The sequence below is a fragment of the Tachypleus tridentatus genome, chromosome 6 (genome assembly GCF_004210375.1).
Source record: "Tachypleus tridentatus isolate NWPU-2018 chromosome 6, ASM421037v1, whole genome shotgun sequence".
NCBI classification, from domain to species: domain Eukaryota; kingdom Metazoa; phylum Arthropoda; class Merostomata; order Xiphosura; family Limulidae; genus Tachypleus; species Tachypleus tridentatus.
Window position 1 is genome coordinate 146,874,699 of NC_134830.1, and position 24,216 is coordinate 146,898,914.

The 24,216-nt window shown below is 34.5% G+C and overlaps 1 protein-coding gene across 1 annotated transcript in view; it reads right to left on the reverse strand.

Annotated features, from left to right (window-relative positions):
* Positions 1 to 235: 235 nt before the first annotated feature.
* LOC143253977 (cGMP-dependent protein kinase 1-like) overlaps positions 236 to 24,216 on the reverse strand; it is a 34,951-nt gene continuing 10,970 nt past the window's right edge. Inside the window, exons 4-7 of the mRNA XM_076508656.1 lie at positions 10,227 to 10,290; positions 9,342 to 9,419; positions 1,030 to 1,214; positions 236 to 247 (exon numbers count right to left, since the gene is read on the reverse strand). Coding sequence (XP_076364771.1) covers positions 1,116 to 1,214; positions 9,342 to 9,419; positions 10,227 to 10,290 — 241 coding nt within the window. The 3' untranslated portion in view covers positions 236 to 247; positions 1,030 to 1,115. The remainder of the gene's footprint in view (positions 248 to 1,029; positions 1,215 to 9,341; positions 9,420 to 10,226; positions 10,291 to 24,216) is intronic.

The following is a 24,216-nucleotide window of genomic DNA, read 5'->3' on the forward strand; positions in this document are numbered from 1 at the left end:
AAATGTTCCCAATATGAATAAAGTAAATTTGACTATACATGTAAATGTATTATTTATAAACATAATATGTAATATGTATATAAAGATAATTTTAAGTGATTGAAATGGTAGCATGTACAAATATACACTTATCACATGATGAAATAATGTTACTAAAGCACATTCAACTTTACTTACTCCCTGTCTATAACTAAACAAGTCACTCCCTCAGGATCATCAGCAATGATGTTAGCTGCGCACATCTTCTCTACAGAGAAAAAATATTATGGCTATTAGTAATCACAAATGTTTTTGAGCAACATTCACAGAATACATTAAAATATTCTAGTTAGGTTAAAGCTCAAGTATTAAATTTATAATACAAACAACTGCACTTGCATACATTCAAACAATAACTGCAACTTCTACATTTAGGAAAGTTCTGATTTCAATAATTAAAATGTTTCAGCCTATAGTATCAATCATCTTCAGTTAATATTCTGACTAACTTTTACTGGATGATGAATCAATACTGTCGATCAAAATGCTGAAATTAATAAAATCAAAACTTCCCTACTGCTGACATTCTTGTTGTTGAATTTCTTTGAATTAACTATTCTGTTCAATAGGTTCCTCACTAAATAGTAAATATCCTATAATTGCATCTACAAAGCTTAGTAATACACTGGCCTTCAAAACTTTTGTACTTTACTATTATCAACATATAATCAATGTAAGTGCAACTAGAATTACTAGTCTTAATTAATAGCCAATAATTATAAACAACTTAAATGACTGTATTTGTCTAGTGGCTACAAAAATTCTTATTTAAAATATTTTAGTAAGATGGAAAAAAACTAAGCAAAAGTGCATATTTATAGATGTACTTTAAAGTTTATATACTACTATAAAATATGAAAAAGTGTAATGCAATGACCTGTTGTATAAATTAAACAACTCATTTGTATATACTCCAGTAGCTATAGCTTCATGTTTATTAATCACAAATAGTTAATAAAAAAATAATTATCATTTAATAATCTCACTCACATCCATTAATTTTTCATATATAGGTATAATGTCTAAACCTGACAATAGAACCACTGCTTATGTTGACTTTGGAAAAACATCCATTTTTACCCTTGAAGAGCTTTTTCACCAAAAAAATCTCCATACTCCAAGCACCGGATAAATCTTTCTTCATCTGAATCTGAAATCTTCATAGTTACTTTCACCTGAAAACACACACATGAATACAGATGCACAGCTTTAATAAAATTACTAAAAGTAAATATATATATATTTTAGACAGAATCACTTTTGTCATATTTCAGTCATTGATACACCTAACTTTAAAATAAGATCAAAATTAAATATCAAGGCATAAATACATAGTTAATAAATGACACACTAACTAGATCAGAAGGCAATAATCATAAAAATGCAACATCTGTTTAAAATTTGAATTTCTTTTACATGATCCCTAGATATAGATGAAATGCCAGATAAATCTCAGAACAATTATTGATATACTTCAGATGTCTTGTTAACCATCTTGATACCACTAAGATCTATTCAATAATTCCTTCAGAATTACAGATACTTTGAAAAATATTCAAATTCACAAGTTACTACAGTCCATATTTATTATCTCCTGATTAGAAACACATTGTGTAAACCTTTCACCAATTACTGTTTGGATGTTGTTTACAACTTTAAATTCATAGAATATTTTTAAAAAAGCAGCTGCACCTAGAAATCATGTATATTTTGCAATTGTTCAAGATCATTACACCCCAAACAATCTAGTATCATTTCATAATTTTTTAGAAATCTATCTGAGATAAATTAAGTCATGTTACAGAAGTCAGCTGTGATATCAGGTTCAAAATATGTTTTTTTTACTTCATTATTTCAGCAGCTGCCATAGCCAGCTAAATGATGTCATGACACCTTAATAAAAAGAGCTGAAGTACTCTCTTTGAGAAATGTTCAATGGAGATGCATTAATAGTAAATGTATGACACATTTCAACTCATCTAATGAAACCTAATTATACTATGAGGAGCATGCTGAAGAAATAAAAGCCCAATGAATATGAAAACACAGAAGAAAAACACAACATGCACCATATGAAACTGTCTTTTCTATGATATTTTGAAACATTCCTTTGAAAGTAAACCATGTGTCTGGTATTAAATCCATCACCAAGTACTTTAATTAAAGTTCTAGAGTCTAGAGCTCAAAATATCTACTCACCTAAGGAATTTCATGTTACTGGATCACCTAAGCTGTGCATTATAAGTTCTCTTGGCATCTTTAGAATCAAAATTAGGTTTATGAAAAATAATGATTATGTAAGTCATTGAATCCAATGAATTATTATTTGCTTTGGATAAATAAGAATGGATTTGATGATAAATGAAGACTATATATGTTATGACTTAAAAGTGGTATCATAGCTTAAGCTCATTTTAGACCATGTCAGCTTCATTCACTGGCAAAGTTAAGAAAGCTTCAAAGCCTTGACATCACTGGCATTGGTGAAAGTCTATAAGAAATACTCATTGTTCTTTCACCAAAGTAATGTCTCAAACCACTAGTGATACATACAGTAACTATTTATCAAAGAAAGTATATGAGCACCTTGCATCAGATATAATGACATCAGTGTCAGTTTGACATATATTATTGGGTTGATGTTTTATAGTGCAAAGCAACGTTTTTTACCAAACGTCTGGTAAAAGGTTAGAATTAAAATTATTAAAATTCATAACAGGATATTAAGGTAAAATTAATCAAAGTTTAATTTTTGAATTAAAAACATAAATAACATTAAATCCAATTTTTACATCTAGTCTACAGTAGTAAGAGAAAAACTACAGTAATACAAGTTGTAAAAGACTTTCTGTAGCATAACTCTAATTATCATAACTTGCCAGGAAGACTAATAGGTATGTTCACAAACCACCATTACTGTCCATTAGTCACCTGAAGTTGACCTTTCCAGTCCTGGTTTCGAGTAATTTGACGTTATGGCTAATTACAGATAGTAAAGTAATATGAGTTTTAAAAGACTTGTTGCAAAATTTTAATTATTATAACTTGCCAGGATAACTAACGGATAGTTAAAACAGCAACATTGGTCACCTGAAGTTGGCCTTTCTAGTCCTGGTTTCAAGTTATTTGATGTTACAGCCATTTATAGAAAGTAATAAGAGTTTTAAAAGACTTGTAGCAAAACTTTAATTATAACTATCTAGAATGACTAATGGATAGTTCAAACAGCAGCATCAGTCACCTGAAATTGGCCTTCCCGTCCAGGTTTTGAGTTATTTGATGTTACGGCCATTTTCTAATTTCAAATTGAACTAGATGTCATTTGATTCTTAAAATAGAATCACACTAAAAAAAATTTTAATGTATAAACTAAAAAACTTAAATAGCATTAAAAAGAATAATGGACTTTAAAAAACTAAAAACATTTCTAAGGTGGCAGCATCACCATTGCCAATCATTGTCTAAAGTTATGGATAAGTCTTGGTACGCAATATGTTTAAAATGGTGCCATCGTTGAGAGTCGTAACAATGGCAAGACAGTAAAATGTGGCTTATTGGATCTCATTATTATACAGACAACACATTGGTACATCACTCTCAGATGAAAGAAAATGACGAGTTAAAAAACTGTGAACAATGCTTAGTCTAGTTAGAACAGATTCCTCTTTCCAATCATTATGGAAGCAAGACAACCAAAGTGTAATAGAGGGTTTTATTTGGAAAAGATTGTTTTCACATTTCTCATTCTAAGTTGACTGCCAATTTGCACAGAACCAAGCCTTGAATACAGGACCACAGTCAATGTATGAAACAGGCACAGTAGTGATAGTGCCAGAGCAGACACATTTAGCTGCAGTGTCAGCAAGCTCATTCCCATGAATACCAATGCAGCCTGGTATCCAAAAAAACTGGAAAGTAAATGTTAAAGAGAAATGGAACAGTTGGTTTTGAATATTGGATAGAACAGGGTGTGAACTAACTATTCCAGGACCAGTAGAGAACTAAGTGAGTCAGTATAAATAGTGCAATTTGAGAACTGCTTAGCATCTATGTGATCCAGGGCAAGAGAAATGTTGTACAGTTCAGCACTGAACACAGAAGATGAAAAGGGATTCTATGCGCAACCACTGAACCATAACAAACCATGGCAGAGCCAACACAGTAACTTGATTTCAAACCATCTGTATAAATAGGAATGGAAGAATGGTTTGAAAAATGTTCAGCAAAGAACACAGTTTTTTCCAATTGGGAGTGTCTGCTTTTCTCAGATAACTTAAAAGATAGGTTACTATTGGGGACTGAAATAAGCTATGGTAGGAGGGACTGACCAGTGGATACTGCAATTTTATCCAAGGACAGACCCAATTCATCCAACAGTGCCTGAATACAAAGGCCAAAAGGAGCAATGGCAGATAGTCTGTTCTGAAAAAGTATGGCCCACCAAGTAAGGAAAACACAACCCCAAGTGGGATGCTTTGATAAGGAATGAAGTTTTGAAGCATATACTAAAGACAGTTGCAAATGGCAAAGGTGAAAAGAAGGTTCATGAGACTTTGTATATAAGCACTGAACTAGGAAGTGCAGAAAACCCCAGTGAAGAGTTCAAGTCCTTAAAGATGAACAGAATCCAGCATCTTTAAGGCCAAAGTCCTGGCAAATCATAGACCAGTGATCCATAGTCTAGTTTCAATCAAATAAGAGCACGATATATCTTTAGCATAAAACACTGATCTGCTCCCAAAGTGGTGGAAGAGAGGGCACAGAGGGTGTTCAGTGCTCTTGTACATTTAACCCATAACTGCTTCATGTATGGTATAAAGGTCAGCTTAAGGTCAAAGGTAAGCCCCAATAACTTTGTTTTGGGGACCACAAGCAGCACAACTTCACTGATAGGGAGTTCAGGATTAGGGTGAATACCCCATTGGTGGCAAAAGTGCATACAAATGGTTTTAGAGAGAGACAAGTTAAAACCATTTGCTGTAGTTCACTTCAGAAAACAATTGAGAGTAGCTGTAGCTGTCCCTCAATGAACCTCCTGTTTGATGACTGACATGAGATGTGAAAGTTGTTCCAACAGTAAGAGGGAGTTTTTCAATGATGGCATTAATCTTTATACTGAAAAGTCTGACACTCAAAATATAGCCCTGAGGGGCTCCAACTTCCTGCAGGTAAGAATAGAAATGTATCAAACCTACACAAACTTGGAATCGCCTGTCCATTAAAAATTTTTTAATAAAAATGAGCACTGGCCACATAACCTGTATCAATGGAGGTCTCACAAAATGCCATACCTCCATGTTGTATCATTAGCCTTCTCAATTTCAAATAATATTGATACAAGATGTTGTCATTTGAGAAAGGCTTCTCTGACTGATGTTTCAAGTTGAATCAGCTAGTCCATAGTGGGCCACTGTTGTCAGAATCCACACTGGGTGGGTGAAAGGAGGTTGTTTGATTTGAGGCAACAAACAACACAAGCAATAACCATCCTTTCTAAGGTATTACAGAAACAGCTCATCAAAACAATTGTAGTTTGAAGAAATCATGGGATCCTTCCCAGGCTTAGAGAAAGGTAGGACAATAACCACCAGACATCAGCAAAAACATTCTCCTGCCAGATCTGGTTAAAAACAATCAGAAGAATAGCAGGAGAAGCAGGAGATAGATGGCAGAGAATTTCATAGTGTACATCATCAGGTCCAACCAATGTACTGCCAGACCGATGAAGGACCAGTTTCAGTTACACCAGTGTAAAGGGATGATTATAGCCATAGAGACAATCAGCTTGAAAGAAAAGAAGTGATTGCTCTACCAAAGTCTTGATGGCTAAGAAGGTGGAAGAAAAAGCAGAAGTGCTAGACACCCGGCAAAAGCATTCACATAGAGTATCGATGATGCTCTGGGTATAAGCCACTTCCTGACCATCAGAGAGCAAGATCGAGAGGGGCACAGAATTATATTGCCCACTGACCTTTCAAAAAACTTGTCCCATATGACTTTGGAACTGATGATAAAAGATATGCTGATTGTGAACTTAATCCAAGAGCCCTTCTGGCTTTGAAGTCTTACCTACCAAGCATGTGCACAGGTGTGTTGGAAAGCAATGCAGTGCAAGAGTGTAAGATACCTACAAAAAGTATCCTAGGCCCAAACTTGAGCCTTCTGTGCCATGTGGCAGGCAGGATTCCATCACAGATGAAGATATCATGGAAAACATGTCGAGGTTTTAGGAACACATTAGGCAGCTGCCTGTATAATACAGTCAGTTACTGCTGCTATGCAGTAGTCTATTGATGGCTTACAGACAATGGCAGGATCAAATTTGCAAGAACAGTGAAAAAGGGCCAGTTGGCTTGATCCAGCTTCCACTGGGGCATGTGGGTCGAGCAGCATTGACCATGGCCAGTCTTTCTCAAAATGATAGAAAAATGATCACTGCCTCATGGGTTACTGTCAACCCTCCATGAAAAGTGAGAGAATAGTGAAGAGGAGCAAACTGAGAGAACAATAGTAGTAATGCACTTCCCCAGAGGGGATGATGTCCATTAAAGACCCCCAGGATTAAAATGGGAAACAGCAACTGTTTAATGAAAACATCAAGATTTGACCAAAGATAGATCTCTCCAGGTAGCAGGTAGACAGAACAAACAGTGATGGTATGACCATAAGAAACATGGATGGCTACAGCCTCCAAGGGTGTGTTGAGTGGCAAAGACAGGGTGGGCACATGCTCACAGAGCATGGAGGTCAAAAGACTTTACATTTGCTTTGAGAATGACTCTTTTGGAAGCACAGAGAGATCCTTCTGCACTTCCACTGTAGTAGTGGAACGAAGTACAGCAGCATATGTCTAAGATGAGATGGTGGACAGCAACTTTTGAGCCTCAGGGTAAGTAATGTTTTGAATCATTTTTAAATGTCACATCTCTTTTTTCTTCCAACCATTTATGGCAAGAATGAAAGTATGACAGGTGAGAGCCATTGCAATTGATGCAATGATGGTTTGTTTGACATTCGCAGGCATCATGGTTCTTGCCACTGCAACGAACACATGTCAAGGAACCATGACATGACATCTCTGAGTGACCAAACTGTTGACACTGGAAGCACCTGAGGGGTTTGGGATTTATAGCTGTACCTTGCAATTAAGATAACCTGCCTTGATGGTGGCAGGTGAACACAATGATGTAAATGTCAGAAAGAGGATATTGGTCAGCATCATAATTCCATCTTCATGAGTGGAGATATGCCTCATTGCAGAAACTCCTTGGGTGGAGAAACCAGCAAGAATCTCTGACTCTTTAATGTTCTTCAAATCCCTCTCAACAATAACTCATTGTGACAAATTCAAAGTAGCATGAGGGGTAACCTCAAAAGGTATATCCCCAGTTGCCTTTGAATGCAAGAGGAGTTCAATGTGCTGAGATGTGGATGTTTTTGCCAATATGTCACTAGAGCAAAGCTTCTTTACTGACTTTGGAGAGCCAACAAGTCCCTCTAGTCCCTTTTCAATGAAAAAGGAAGACATCTGCCCTAAAGGTTTGTCTGAAAGAGAATATAGTATAAGAAAATGATGAAAAGGTGTTACAGATGTTGAAGATTGCTGCTCAGAATCTTCAAGATGTAGTTGTTTACCTATGGACTTTTTATCACTATTTTATTTGGAGGATCCATAGTACAAAAGGAATATTTTAGTGCCTGCCAACCCCACCTACCATGAGGGGATGCACAACAATGCCAAACAAGGACACTGCAGCAATGCCAGGGTTTCATTAGCACTACACTGAAATATCAGCATCAGATACAATGTCCACAACACCTGCTGAGAAAATCCAACACTGGTACTTCGTTGACACTAGCACAAGTGGACCAGCCGACTAACCCTAGTAGAGCACCCTAAAGCTGGAATTCAAAGCCAAAGTGGTGTGTTAGGGTTAAACCCCTCAACCACCAGGATCCTCTCAGCCCCATCACGGGTCGCCATGCACGGCAAACAAGTTAATATGTTTACTTTTTTTGGCTTACATCAATAACACAGACAAAAGAATGATTAATAAATTATTTAGATTTGCTGATATTACTAAGATCTCTAATGTTACTGTCTGTGAGGAAGATGCTGCTCCTTTACAAAAGAATTTAAATTACTTGGTAAGTTGGAAAATGCTTTTTAGTTATAATAAATGCAAAGTAATGCTTGTCAGTTATCATATGTTGAATTTCAAATATAATTTTGATGCGAATAACATTGATCCGTATGAAAGAAAAGAATCTTTGTGTTTTGGTTGATCAATTTCCTATTCCATTCATATTTCTAGTAGCAAGATAAAAAGAATTTTAAGTTGTATCTATTGAGTTACTGAATACATATCTAATGAGGTTATAATTTTAATGTATAAACAAAAGGTTGTGTCATATATGGAATGCTGTGTATAAGCTTCAGTTCCTTACCTTAGGAAGGACACTTAAGTAACTGTTGGAAAGGCTACCATGATAGGTTTTAGGATACAAATATTGTCATACAAGGGCAAATTAAGATCTCTACATAACTTAAATTCCCTTATTAAAAACTGTGTAAGTGTGCCAATACAACTACATGACAGTCACATCATAAACAGAGACTAATATCAAACCATGAACAGAGCTCAACAATGGAAATTGTTCTTTCACATTAAAATATGTGAAACTTCTCAGCCAAAACCAAAGCCTTCAAATCTGCAATAATTGAACATATACAGCCACTGTGATGAGGTCACATTACAAACAACTCGCAGGTAACCACCACCTTAAAATGTGACAGATCCTTCACAAAATCTCATACAATAATTCTGCAAAGGTCTACACTTCTAATTCAAATTCCTGAAACAGAGAAGATACAGAAAACTGAAGGTGTTTGCATAGTGGCCAAATTGTTATTCCAGTCAAGAAATAACTTGCTAGCAATGGTAGGTTATTGCAAATTTCTAACATTACACTGATTATGCTACCCAAAATGCTATTAAAACCAAATCACACATACATTTTTCCTTCACATACTTACACCCATCTATAATGTCTTATAATACAACATTTTATAATGTACGACAAACATATATCAAGTGAACAAGTTGACATCCGTTTACAGTAACCTGAATAGATATAATCAAACAATTTTATATTATATTTTCAGATTTGTTTTAATAGTGTACAAAACCATACATAAAAGACATTTTCCTTATATCCTTCAAATATAAAATGTATGAATAGAAAAGCATATGATGTACAAGCCACAAAAACAACAACAAAACAAACTTAAAAATACTTACCTTGCCTTTGCTAATGATAAAAAAAGTATCCCCTCTAGCACCTTGTCGGATAATGTAGTCACCTTTGTGATAAGATGTCTATTGTAAAAAGGTCCATGTTAATCACAATAACTCACAAAAATTACTACTAATAAAAAATCCTTTAATAATACATATACTAAAAGATTATTATTTTATGTTAAGCATATTTTGGAGCAAGCTAAATTACAAGAAGTCCCCAAGAAGATGTTGATTACATTGTAAGGTATAAATTTATAATGATTACCACAACAGAACAATTTTGAATGGTGAAGTTTACTAATGTATAATGTTCTAAGAAATCCATTAGTGTTCTATTAAACAAGTAAGTTTAGTAAGAACATTATGTGTAGTAAATATTTCACTGTACCTTTATTCACAAGGTGTTTGAGCAAAGGTAACTATAAGAAATGCAAATATCTGCTCTCAAAGCTTATTAATACACAAATCTTTGTGCTACAAATAAAAAAAGATATTTACCACAATTACAAGATTCTGATACACCTATAAACCTCTAAATTTACACATACAGACTAAAAATGTAAACCGTGTCATGTATAACCATGCATGGCTTAAAAGGCTTCCTTTAAATACTGTCAGTTTTAGTTAGTTAACATACTTAGCAATTCCAAAAATAAAAGTTGCCATAAATTTAAACGTATTGATGGCTAAAAAAACAAAAAGCTACATTATTTCTTAAATTTAAATTTTGTTAGCATGAACAAAAATATTTCTGAAGGATTGGTAAAAATGCAAAACTGTCTAGAAAAGGTTTTTAGTGTAGAAATTGTGTTTGGACGTAATCCAAACACAAGAATAATGCACTTCAAAAATAATTAATAAATTAATAGTGTAAACTAATTTTACCTCCTCTAGCACATCAGCTATCTTTATTAATGTCTCTTCATTGAGTTTTCTGAATGTTGGCACACTACACAAAATGAAAATTATGCAAATAAATTATACGATTTGGTCATAATCATATTAATTTTTAATGCTACCTTACAACATTTCTAGAGATATTCTTCAATGAAATTCTCAGTTGAGCACCAAAAAAATATTCAATCACTTAAAAGAGTATTAAAGCATATAATTCATCTTATAAAATCCTATGTATGATATTAAATTAAAATGATCAATAATACACAAAGAAAAAAGATTACAGATCATATAATTTTGTAAATGCTTGCATAATATATCAACAGAAATGCTTTAAGTATTGGATGAAAACATTATTAAATTGCTAATTCAAGCAAGTTTAAGTTCCTTATAAAATAATTGGTGTCAATTTATTATGGCACTGTGTAGTATTACTCAAAAGGTAATGTTGAATGCAACATGCTTTAAGGAAGCAAGGACAAAATTAGTTTGTTTTTTAACTATTCATCTCCATAGCAAATACAGGATTTGGATGGAGTAAAAATGGCTGCAAGAAAGTGTATTGGAGGATGTTTTTTCTGCAAAGCAGTCTAGACAGGGTTGGTTATTGAAATATATATATTATAACCATAACATTTAAAGCCAAAATAAATCACATTAAAATAAAAAAAATTAAACAAAATATGCAACATTTTTAAAAAATATCCTAAAGTACAAGGTACAGTGTAGGATTATAAAATGTATCCTAGATTTTTGATACAAAATTATAATTTTGTGGTTGTAAACACTATAATATCCCACCATCTGGTCCATGCAATCACAGCTATTCATCAACATGTTGTATTTGTTCACAACTTTTGGCTTTACACTGGTGTTTGCTCCTATTACCTTTTGAATGGTTTGTGCCACAGTTTTGGTTGATGCCAACCCAAATGGCTTTTTTGTTACTCAAGTCAGCATATAGGGTTTTAGTTCCCGAGTCCAAAAATCACCTAACTTTCTGATGGTTAAGTTTCAGACTTTTCACTTCTGCAGGAATGCCACATTGTCATTACTGAGTATAGCAGTATAATTGAAGCTGTGTATGCATAAATAGTCTACAGGAGCAGCTGAAGTGTAGAACCCATTGCAAACACATGATAATCTGGCTGTAAGGGCTTCAGGAGAGTGTCAAAAGCTTTGACAGCATGAGCAGAGTTTAAATAAAGGTTAGGATCATTTGTGCCTTTCCAAAATAAATTTTCAAACTGACAACAGTCTATCTCAGAAATGCAAAATATGAATGTCTCAAAGGGATATTTTGGGGGGGCTTGCTTGCATCGAACTGCTTGTGTTTGAATCTGGCTTTACACTAGATAACCATCTCATCAATATAAGCATTTTCATACATTTTTCAACAACAACTTCTCAAATTCCTCAATCTTTGTTTTGTCTTCATCATTTGGTTCCCAGTCATGAATAATGTTGTGGTAAATGATGCAAGAATATGATGGTACCAGGCTGGATAAATATATCCAATAATGGACCAGTAGTCTCTCTCATCTTAGGCTGAAAGTCCAAACCTACAGCAATCAAAGCTGCTGTAAACTTCAACCATTCATAATAAGTAACAGGTATCCTTGAGGCAAATGATGATCATTTTGTAGGATGATTTCTCCAAAACATTTGCTGCATATGCAATTTCTTGCAGCTTATGGACTGAAAAGTTTACATTGGTTTCTCCTTCTTCAACTACTCTCTATGCTACTTTTCATATTCACCATTGTTACAATTGCCTTCTGTTCCTACAACTGTCATCTTCCTCTTGTTAGGTTAAGATTCAGATCCTGTTTTTCTTTTCCACATAGTAGCACCACAGTATTTGGCAAAACATTTTATCATACCAAAACAAAAATAACATTGAAAAAAGTTAACAGTCACAATACTATAAAATTAAACATACAAACCTCATACTTCACATACATGAAGCTGAAACTGACTAAATAATAATATTTAGGAAGGATTATTCAGTTTTCAGAAACTACTTAAGTATATGAATGATTTCAAATATTGTTTGAGAAATTTGCTTTACAGTATTACAACTCCATATTAGCATATTATTTTGTTTAAATAGTTTTAAATCAAATTCAGAAAGTGTTTTACCTCATTTATGAATTTGCTTTACTGAATAATTAATATATTTTTTACTAGTATTTAACAATGCTTACATCTACAGTGGAACCCCTCTAAAGCAGCCACCTTCAGAACTGAGACAAACTGGCCAGAGGGGTTCCACTGTACATAATTAAGGATTATGTAAACAAAAAAAGGGACTGTGATTGAATGACCACTTTCAAGAGGTGACCGAATCTGAGGGATGACCACTTAGAGGGGTTCCATTGTACTTCACAAGATTGTTAAATTATTACCTGTCAGAAACTAATAGTACAGAGACTATTACATAGATATTATACTTGATTAGCCAAGTTTCTTGGTATATATTCCTCACAACAATTGTAGTAGTAAGAAGGTACATATGTTTTACAGGTTGGTTTAGTATGGACAAAAAGTTGATCTGACTTTGAGCACATAAAACAGAAATTATCATTGATATACATAATCTGGGACTCCATACCATGTTCTGATTTATGGTTTTCTTAAGCAGCATAATATCAGTGATGTCCCTATTCTTGTCATTTTCACAATGAAAGTTATTTAAACAAATTACAAAATGCTCTGTGCAGACTTCAGTTTCTAGTTCATGTAGGAAAAAATCATAACATGTTATTTAAGACTTTTATCCTTTCTCAAGTTTTAAATCTTTTAAATTTATTTTATAAAGCTGTTTTGAAAACAACAAAAAATAATTCCTTTCACATCAGATCTTTCAATTTTCCTGTGTTGTTTTATACAATAGTTATACTATATATATATATATATATATATATATATAGACACACACACACAAGCAAACACAGTCAGTTTTAATTTATGTTTATTAATATTATTTTGATATTTTATCTTGCTGATTTAAAGCAGTTGGCTTTCCACTATAAATTATACAAACACAACACAACTAACAGATTTATTCATGAAATATGACCATGCCTATGAAAATGATGTCTTTGTTACCTCTGTTAGGTATCATTGTGTAGTTTTTGTCAACAAAATTAATTTATATTTAGTACTGTGCATATAGGTTAAAAGTCAAAAAGTAGATATCAGGTTACTTTCAGAGAACAATGGAAGATACGTCACAGGTAAAGCACCAATATTCTATTGATCTTCATATTTACTACAACAGAAACTCACTGAAAGTTCTTGAGTTTAGCAAACAGTTAATATTTTGTGTGTCCCCCTTGTGCTTTAATAATTGCAGAGTCTTTCAGGCATTGTTGCAGCATACTTAATCAGTGTATCCTTTGGGATTATAAACCAAATGTCTGTAATACACTCCCATAAAGTTTCTTTAGAAGCAACATTTGACCTGTCAAACATTTTATCTATTAACTTCCAGATCTGTTCAATTGCATTAAAATCAGGGCTCTGCGAGGGTCACTGCATCATTTGAATCACTAACAACTTCTTTCTTAAGCAAGTAATTTCTGCATAGGTTGAACAAGCATTTGTGGTCATTATCTCCTTGGCAGTAGAGCCCTTTACCAATAATTTACAAATCACCAGATATATCATGACAGATAAGTATCTTATGGTACTTGCACTGGGCCATTATTCCATCTACTTTGCAAATACCTCCTGTCGCCTCAGCAAAAATACACCCCTAAGCTATCATACTGCCTCCATCATGTTTCATGGTAAATGCTCTACATTGAGATAAATATCTTTCATCTTTCTTCCACTAGACATACAGCCTATGCTTTGAACCAGATATTTTACACTTAGACTCATCTCTGTCTATAACTACCTTTTCCAATCATCAGTAGTCCATTTTTTGTACGTTTTAGCAAATTTTCGTCTCTTGACAACATTTGGAAAAAGAAGTAAGAGTTTTCTAACTGCTACAAGACCAAATATTCCATTCATGTTGAATCTTCTTCATATTGTAGAGTTGGATATTTTTCTATCATTTTAGTATATGGTTGTTTATCTCATGCTTGAGATCAATGGCAGTCTTCCTTCTACCCTGAAGGCTGCATAAACAAACATATTTAAAATCAGTATAATTGAATTAAGATGTTCTGCCTCTTCCTCTCCCACTTTCAAATGTATCTGTCACTGTCTCAAGATCTAGGATGTATTTAACAATAATTGAAGAGAATTTCAAATCTGCAGCAATTTGTCAGAAAGTTCAGCCAGCATCAGATAAAGTTTTTATGTGAACTCTTTGCTCTACTAAGAATTTTCTACCCTTCTGAGCTGTAGCATGACAACATAAGTTAATATACAGTGTTAAACACCTAATTTTGTTTTAAATCAAGGTTTATTAGTGGAGTCCTATTAAATGGACTTTTTCTGGTACATACCAGAACCATATGCTAGCTCCTTATTTGCTTCATTCCATACAGTCAGAAAACTGCATGGGATACCCTGACAGATGTTTCAACAAGGAAGAGTAAAGCATTACCAAAGTGTTGAAATTTACATTCTGTAATGGCATGGAAGAATTAGCTCCATAAAACTAAAGGAATGATAAAATATTCTCTTGTCCTAAACACTTTTGTACAGTACTGTATAATAGTTACAGTTTTTCAATACATAAGAAGTTATTATGTTTGTGTATTGTTCTTATACAATACACTTACCAATATTCAATTTAAAAAAAAAATTAAGGCAATCCAAATACTTTGCAGCTACAGGTCTTAGCCTTCCATGTTGTCTAAAATTAAATATTCTTATGAGATGTTTTACTTTATAGCTCTTTCAAACAAACATCATATAATACAAAAAACATTATCAGGAGTGAAATGAGTATCACCAGAAATTATGACAAAACATTTCAGGACTACTTATTTGAAAAGTAATCAAAACAGTGTTTTAGGGTTACTTGATTACCACTGACTACACTCAGCTTTAACATTGACAAATGCATTACTAATTTTCACACAGAAGTATTGCAATTTCAAATACTGATTATTAAAGTATTGCTTACAAAAATTTCATGCTCAGTCCACCAGTCTGTATACCCTGCCAATTTTGTGCCACTAATGAACAAGTACAAAACAGACTACTCTTCACCAATAGTTTTGTGCTACCTTTGTTAGTGCAGCTAACTCTCTCATTACAAAAGTGGAGTGTTTGGTGAAGGTGCTCAAACATTTAAACTAAGAAAAAAGTGACCACCACCAAAGTAACGTGGAGTACCATGCAACACCTGAAACAAGTATGCTCTTTGCCCTTGAAGCAGGAAATAAAGCTGATACAGATGGAAAAAAAAAAATTAGGTAAAATGGAATTTATTTGGAGAGGTGCAATTCTCAGTAAAACATAAGCTGAATGAATTATGTACACACCCAACCTCAACCAGACAGATAAGGCTTTTCAACTCTTTACTCAGTTGAGGATCAAAACAGATAAAAAACAAATATAATGCAATATAAACATAGTAGCTAGGGTGCATGGACAGTGTTGCACATATTCCTCAACTCCGTCTGTCATATGTCAAGAAAATGGAATTACAAAGAGAAAGTTACAAGTCAGCTGAAATTGGACATACTCCCAAAACCACTGTAGGAACAAGAAGTACGACAAACCGAACCTAGCATTGCCTCAACTCAACTGTAAAAGCAGGGCTACATACAAGCAAAACTCTTAACTTAACTAACCATAGATGCAGGAAAAAGAAATCCTGCACCCAGAATTAAAAGGAGGAAAATAAATATTTGGTCAACTGTAGCTTGTTCCTATGTACACCCTTTTGCTTGTATTATTAGACAAAATTCTCCAAACTCAATTGTTGGAGCAGGAAAAGAACCTCCTGCAACCAGAATTAATGAGAAGATGGACCTCTAATGCACAGAATCGTAGGAACAGGATAGTGTAATCCCAAACATGGTATTACAAGGAGAACCCCACATAGGCTGGTCCTGCTCCAGTTGAAAGTTATTCACCTGAGAAAAAGAATGCAGAGGAAATGGAAGGAGGAGAAAACAGTTTTGCCCTTTTCTCCCCAAGTGGAAAATCATAAATATGTATGGTAAGTTAAAATTCAATAATGCACTGAGAAGGAAGCTTCTATGGTCCAGTAACTGGGAAGTGTTAAGGCTTTCCTTGCTCCACTGGAAAAAAAGAAAAAGGATAGAGAAACGTCACACCAAAGAAAATGTAATGGATGTCTACAAGTCCCTATTTTGAAAAAGCAGGCTGACCCAAATTGACCCAATCAAAGAGTTAGCAGAAATTGCATTCTGCTTTACTCATAAAATCTATGGATGATTTGACATCAAGTGAAACTTACTGATATATAGAAATCTATACCACTGGGTATGCTACTCCATCTCTACATCAAGTGAGCACAATCAGCAAATAGTGTGGATTTGATGCAAAGCATACCTAACCATGCAATATCTGCCACAGAGTGGGATCCAATTATCAATGGTTAAAAGAAAGGTCTCTGAAAACATAAATGAAAGAAGATAACACATACTCCACTCAAAGGTGAATGGACATGTGTATAATCACTATAGGAAGGTTACAATATTCACCTAAGGAAGATAACCCATACTGTGTAGAAAATGAGCAACAAAGGTATAGATGCTATACCAAACAATCTTCTCTAACAAACAGTGAAGGTGTGCAGTCAAAAACATGGCAAAATAACAAATTTTATAAGAAGAAACACTGTGAAAACAGCAACCTTCTATAGATAAGTGCAAAAATACCACCTTGACAAGTTGAACAACCCAACCAGTGATTATGACAAGAGATAGAACATGGCAAATGGAAGGGTTCCAGGGAATAAAGTCAGGAATGTGAACTCTGATAGGAAAAAGTATGTGCTGCATAGGTTGTAGGGAGAAAGGACAAATTGGAATATAGGATGACACAAGAGCAATGGTAGAGCATATGGATAACACTAATGGCATAAATACCTGATCAATAACATCCACAAGCAAGGAGGAGAAAAAAACAGGTCTTGAAGAAATGGTGTATGGAACATGTAGACAAAGATTAAAAGGGAGGAATGAACAGGGCATAAAGGACATACTGAGATCCCAATCAGATACATCAAAGAAACATGGAGAACACACAACTCAAAACTAGTGAAAAAGAAGGGAAATGACAGAAAAAGACAAGACTTATGAAACTAGGAGAAATGTAAGATGTTTGAAAAGGCCATCCATTTGCCAGAAAATTGTTGAAGTGAATAAGCCTTTGTCAAACAACCAGCTGAAGATTTGGGAAAGATAAGGTATGGAATGGTGGGAAGGATGGAAACCACACCAAAGAGACTAAAGACAGAAGACAGATAATTGTTTTTAGTAAATGGATAATGGTTCTATAGAACAGGAAGGGAAAGGTAGATAGAAGTTGATGTTAATGAGAAATGGGTCAGTTAATTTTGAATATCGGCAAGAATAGGCCGAGAATTAATATGAAGCAATTCCAGGGCCAGTAGAGAACTAAGTGAATCAGTATAAACAGTGTAATTTGAGTACTGCTTAGCTTCTAGCTAAGAGAAATAGCATACAGTTTAGCAGTGAACACAAAAACTGTAGAAGGGATTGTGTGCAACCACCAAACCACAACAAACCATGGCAGAGCCAACAAAGTCACCTGATTTCGAACCATCTCTATAAATGAGAATGGAAAAATGGTTTGAAAGATGTTCAGCAACAAAAATATGGTACATCCAATTGGAAGTATCTGATCTTCTCAGATGACTTAAAGAAAGGTCACATTTGGGGATTATAATAAGCCATGGCAGGGTGGGCTGACCAGTGAATACAGCAATGTCATCCAAGGACAGACCCAATACATCCAACTACACCTGGATTAGAAGGCCAAAAGGAACAATGTCAGATCATTTGTTCTGAAAAACCATGGCCCATTGAAGAAAAAAACACAGCCCCAGATGGGATACTGTGATAAGAATCAAAGTTTCAAAGCATATAGTAAAGACTTTTGATACAGTGGAGGTGTAAAGGAAGTTTATGAGACTGTGTACAAACCTGTGTCTTTTTTCTTTATTGTCTTTATCCAACAAACGTCTGTCGACCTCCATGGATCCTACCCTGAGTTGATTGGGCAGGTCTTTGTTGTTGGAAGAGGATTACAGCAACTGAGAACATGAATAAATGATCGTTTTGCATCTTGGGGTAGGAGAAGATATACCTGAGGAATTGCTCATACCTGAAACCAATGGAAGTGGATCTTGGAGTTTGCTGGAACATAAGTTATGGAAAGAGATGGGTGTTGAAGTTGATTCATCAGCTTTCTTAACCATGGAGGTCAAAAGACTTTTAATATGGTTTGAGAATGCTTCTTTCAGAGGCACAGAGAGAGATCCATCTGCACTCCCACTGTTGAAGTGGAACGAAGTGCAGCAGCACACATTCAAGATGAAGTGGTGGACAGTAGCTTTCAAGCCTCAGGGTAGGTAATGTGTTTTGAATTGTTTTCAAATGCTGCTCCTCTTTTCCTTCCAACAACTTAGGACAAGAACAAAAATAGAATGGATGAGAGCCATTACATTTAATGCAATGAGGGTCTGTTTCACACTCGTAGGCATCGTGGTCCTTGCCACTAGACACAGTGATGTAAATGTTAGAATGAGAACATTGATCAGCATCATAACTCCATCTTTGCAAGTGAAGATATGCCTCACTGCAAAAATTTCTTGGGTGGAAAACCAGTGAGAATCTCTGACTCTAAGATGTATTTCAAATCCCTCTCAACAATAACTCCTCGTGACAAATTCAAAGTAGCATCGGGAGTAACCTCAGTGGGTGTATCCCCAATTGACTTCAAATGTAAGAGTTCACTGTGTTTAGGAGTTGATGTTTCCACCATAATGTCACCAGAGTGAAGCTTTTTTACTGACTTGAAAGAGCACTCTAGTCCCTTCTGAATAAAAAAGGGTGACATTTGCTCTAAAGGTTTGTTTTAAAGAGAATGTAATATAAGAAACTATAGTACAGGTATTACAGATGTTGAAAATTGCTGCTGAAAACCTTTGAGATGTGGTCATTTACCTGTGGACTGTTTTTTTCACTATTTTATTTAAGTTTTTATTTGAGGTATCCATAATAATGAAAATATGTTTTGGTGCTCACTGACCCCACCCACCATGGAGCCCTATGAGTGGATGCACTAAAATGCCAAACAAGGACACTGCAGCAATTCCAGGATTTTGTGAGCAGTATATCCAAACACTAGCATCAGATACAATGTCCACAATACCCATTGAGAATATCCAATACTGGTACTTGGTTGACCCTAGCCCAAGTGGACAAGCCGGTTGACCCGAGGGGAGCCACCCCAAGGCCACCCATCTATAGGAATTCAAGGCCAAAGTGGTGCGTTAGGTTTGGACTCCTCAACTACCAGGATCCTCTCCTCCCCTTCAAGGGTCACCATGCACAGTAAACACATGGGTGGATATTTAGATCTCAGAAGAGGTATCTACATTGAGGGGTAAATTTGGAGAACAGGTGGGACTTGCACAATACACAGTTAACAATATTAATTACATGCATTAAACTGAAACAAACAATGTTAAAATAGATGTGTAACAGTAAATCCATTACACCTCCCTCCTTAAATTGTTAGAAAGTAGCTAATGCCAATTTTTAACTAAGGTATTATATATAACACACACAATGAGAACAATACATTAAATATAGTACATTTTTCTAATAATTATACAATTTCAATAATCATGACAATGTAACACAATCAATACAAATAACCTTGTGATCATAAAATTACATAGCATGTGAAAGTGCTTAAATGTAAATGTGTTTTTTTTCAACTAACACAATCAATAATCACACAAATCAGACATTATTTTCCCCCAGCCAATTCACTTACCAATAATAATGATACACACTTCATTGGCAGAGTAGGTCTTACTCCAACCACAACTGGTCCCAATACTAAGTCTGATGTTAAATAAATTTTATGAAGAGGAACATTAACAAAGCCACCCTCAATACCTCAAACAATAACAGACTCGCCGGTGGCAGAACTCAAATCTAAAGGCAATACACCTTCTAATATCAATGATTGAGTTGCCTCAGCATCAGGTATAATATATATGGATATGAGATAAACAGACATAAAATGTCCAAATTCCTCCATAACTACATCAACCTTTTTATCGGTGGCCAAGTAAACAATATTGGGTGATCTGGTGAAACTACATCCATGTGTGGACACGAACACACTGGTATTGCCTCCTTTTCTTTTTCAAACTCCAAAAATCGGACATAACATGAACATAGTTTCTTTTTTACTATAATGGCAGACAGGCCTTGATGATTTTGATGAAGTTTTATCCTGATTGTTTGAAGATTTTAAACAAGAGGAGCTTGATTTTATAGAAGAATCCTCAACTTCAGTGGAATTAACAGATACAGGTTTTTGCCAAAACAGTAAGAATTTCTTTGTATGAAAATGGTTTTGTGTGCTAAAATGTATCATCAGAAAGAGCATTGCTTCCTGCAGCAATTCGAATTTCTTTTCACTTAAGCAAGTTTTGAGGTCATCAATTGTACAGAGCTTAAATTTCTCAATTAAACATAATTGTCTTTATTTGACAAAACTGTTGCCAGTATGTACAGAGTTACACCACTGATCAACGTAAATCTTTTTTGTGAGTAAATTTCATATATGTTTGATTATTTTGCTTGTAATAACCTCAAAACCTTTGGCAATAAACCTCCAGTACTAGCTCATATGTTTTTAGAATGACTGGTTTAACCTTATCATAATCCATATAATCTTCTAAAGAAATAATGGTGTGAAGCTTCTTCTGCTTTACCAATTAAAACACGCTGTAAAAATAATGACAATTTTTTTGGTTGGCCATTCCACAGTTTGGGGAACTTTCTCAAAATGTTGGAAATACTTATCAACCTCATTTTCATTAAATGATGGTACATTAATACATCATTTGAGTTCAAAGTTGTCATTTTTCCTGGGTCAATCAGAATTAAGTGTAATTTCCATTTCTTTCAGCCTAATTTCATTTTCGGTTTAAATATGAGCTTGTTCAGCCTCAAGACATTTACTTTCTCTTTCAGCTTTGATACAGGCTTGTTCTTTATCTTTTTTGACTTCTATAGGGGCCTGCTCTTTCTGGGTTTTGATGCAGGCTTGTCCAAGCTTCTTCTAGCCCATTTTTATCACTCAACCCTGACTGGCTAGAACAGACTCTAAAGTATTCCCATAATGGTTCCTCAGGCAACAAATCATCATTGACTAGTATTTCAATAACACATTTTTAGTTCGTTTTTTCTCATTGACATTTTTATCATCTAATTCTAAGAATTTGAAATTTTGAGCAATTAACTTTTGTTATACTTTTTCTACTTTTTCAAAGTAGGGTGATTCAAGAAACCTTTGATAATCACACATGATCAAGTCTTGTTGGCAATGATAAATATATATTGATATAGACTTTAATTTTAATTATATACAAATTTTGTCTCTGTATCAAGTAGTACACCCTTGCTTGGTGATATAAGTGACCACTGTCAAGTTGCTGGTGTGTATCATAATCACCTTTTCCGGCAGAAGAGTAAGGAAATAGAACAAAGCTCAGACACGAGCCCCCAATTTATTATTATTACATATAATTTATCCCAGATGAATCTCCAATTTATCATGTTACATTTATTACATATTATGATTTCAAATAACCAGAAGTTTGAATAAGCTAACTGAATGTTGAAATCTATCAAATTTATGATATTTGCAAACAAGAATTATACACACAGTTTTCTTTCTTAACATAAATATATTTTAATATGCAAACAACAACAAAATTTATAATAACAGTTATTATAGTGTTTTATATATAAGAGTTTTACACTCTTACAACCTATACTGAGTCTTATATTTGGTCTAATACTGAAAATTTTATTGATGGTCCAGGTCCATGACAAGCGAATTAATTCTGAATTGATATTATTACACTTTGCTTAAGTTAACTAGCTGCCTGTTCTTGGCTGTCCTCACTCTGCTTACAAGCTGGCTTTTTAATGACAAAATATTTAATGTCTGGTTTGTAATGTTCAAAATCTATAAACATTTCTGGTTAAATTCTGTAGTTTTCTTATTAATAACCATTAATCACAATTATAGCCTTTGCAGCTTAGAGTATACTGAATGTAGCTGACCAACAATACTCTATTATTGTCTCTTGGTACCTCAATTTATAAACATTTTTTAGGACTTGTTCTCAAACGTTCACTTAGCAACAATACTGTCAATCACTGTATTACATACACACCTACTACATTGTTTATTTTTATGCTTGAGAATCTTCTACAAATTCAGAGAATAGGTGAGACTTGTGCAATACACATTTAACAGCATAAGTTACATACATTACACTGAAACAAATGTAGACATTAAAACAAATGTATAACAGTAAGTCTGTTACAAATAGGGAACCAAAAAGAAGGAAGGTTGGTGTACCAGTGAGCTTCAAAAGCATATACGAGTTTCCCAAGCTAGGAACATACATACAAAAAGACTTGTGGATTAAGGGACCACTCTGTGAAGAGAATCTTGTTGGGAAGAGATAATCTGCAATCAGATTCAGAACACCATGAGCATGGCAAGTTAAGGCCACAATGTGGTGACTATAGCCTAGAAAAGGAGATCTAGGATTTGAAATCAGAAACCTGGATAGTAGTACACCCTTGCTTGGTGATATAAGTGACCACTGTCAAGTTGCTGGTGTGTATCATAATCACCTTTTCCGGCAGAAGAGTAAGGAAATAGAACAAAGCTCACTAAACCATAAGCTCAAGAATGATGATATGAAGAGAAGACTCCTTGATCAATTAGACTTACAATCTTCTGGGAGTGAAAGTAAGGACCCCAAATCCTCTAAAGATGAGTCTGGTACAGCTGCAAACCTGGATGAGATAGAGGAAGCATCTCACCCCTCTTGTCTGATTTCTGTCTAACCACCAAGTCAGGTCAACTGTAATCCTAGAATGAAAGGTAAAAGGCTGGTTCAACTGACCTGAGTAAAAGTTCCAATGATCTAGGAGTTTCTACTAAAAGGAACACATAAAGCCCAACTCATGGGAATGAGAGCTTGCAAGGAAGCTCACATCCTCAGAAAGATATAGAACTTCTTGAGCTGTGAGAAAACACAAGGTGAGAGTCTTAAGAACAGGTAGCTCTGTTTATCAAAAATAAAGAGGAGAAGGCTGGGTTGAACTGAGATAGGAATGAAGAAAACCTTCAAATGAAAGAGGAATTAACTGGGGGTTAAAATTGACTTCCTTTTCATCAGGAATCTCACCTGTGCTGCTTCTTGTGGGAGAAAAAGAGTATGCTCTTGGAAAGGCTGAGAACAGGAAGAATCAAGTAGTAGTAAAGGTGTAAAGATGAGTGTGAAGACCCATCCAGTGAAGATGTCAAGCAAGAGCTTGTACCAAACTTCATGCAAAAAATAACTATCAAAGACATGGGCAATGTGGAAACAAACCTCAAATTGCAGATTACAAGGAGGAAATTTGATTTATAGTAACAAGAGTGTTGGAAAAGGTAAAGAACAGGTCAGTCCTACAAACAAATCAGTGATGTAACAAAACAAAAAAACAATCAAGTTGTACACTAACTAAACGTAGGATTATAAGGCACAAAATTAACAATGACTAAATAAATATTATCCAGATAGAACAATAAATTACACGTTACTAGTAATAATGGTAATATACAAAAACTATCTAAACATACCAAATTAACAAAATAATTAATAATAACAAATGTGCAAACAGACAAAAATTAACAAAAAAATAAAGTAATAATCAGTATCTAACTTACAATTCATACAACTTAACTTAGATGACAAAGG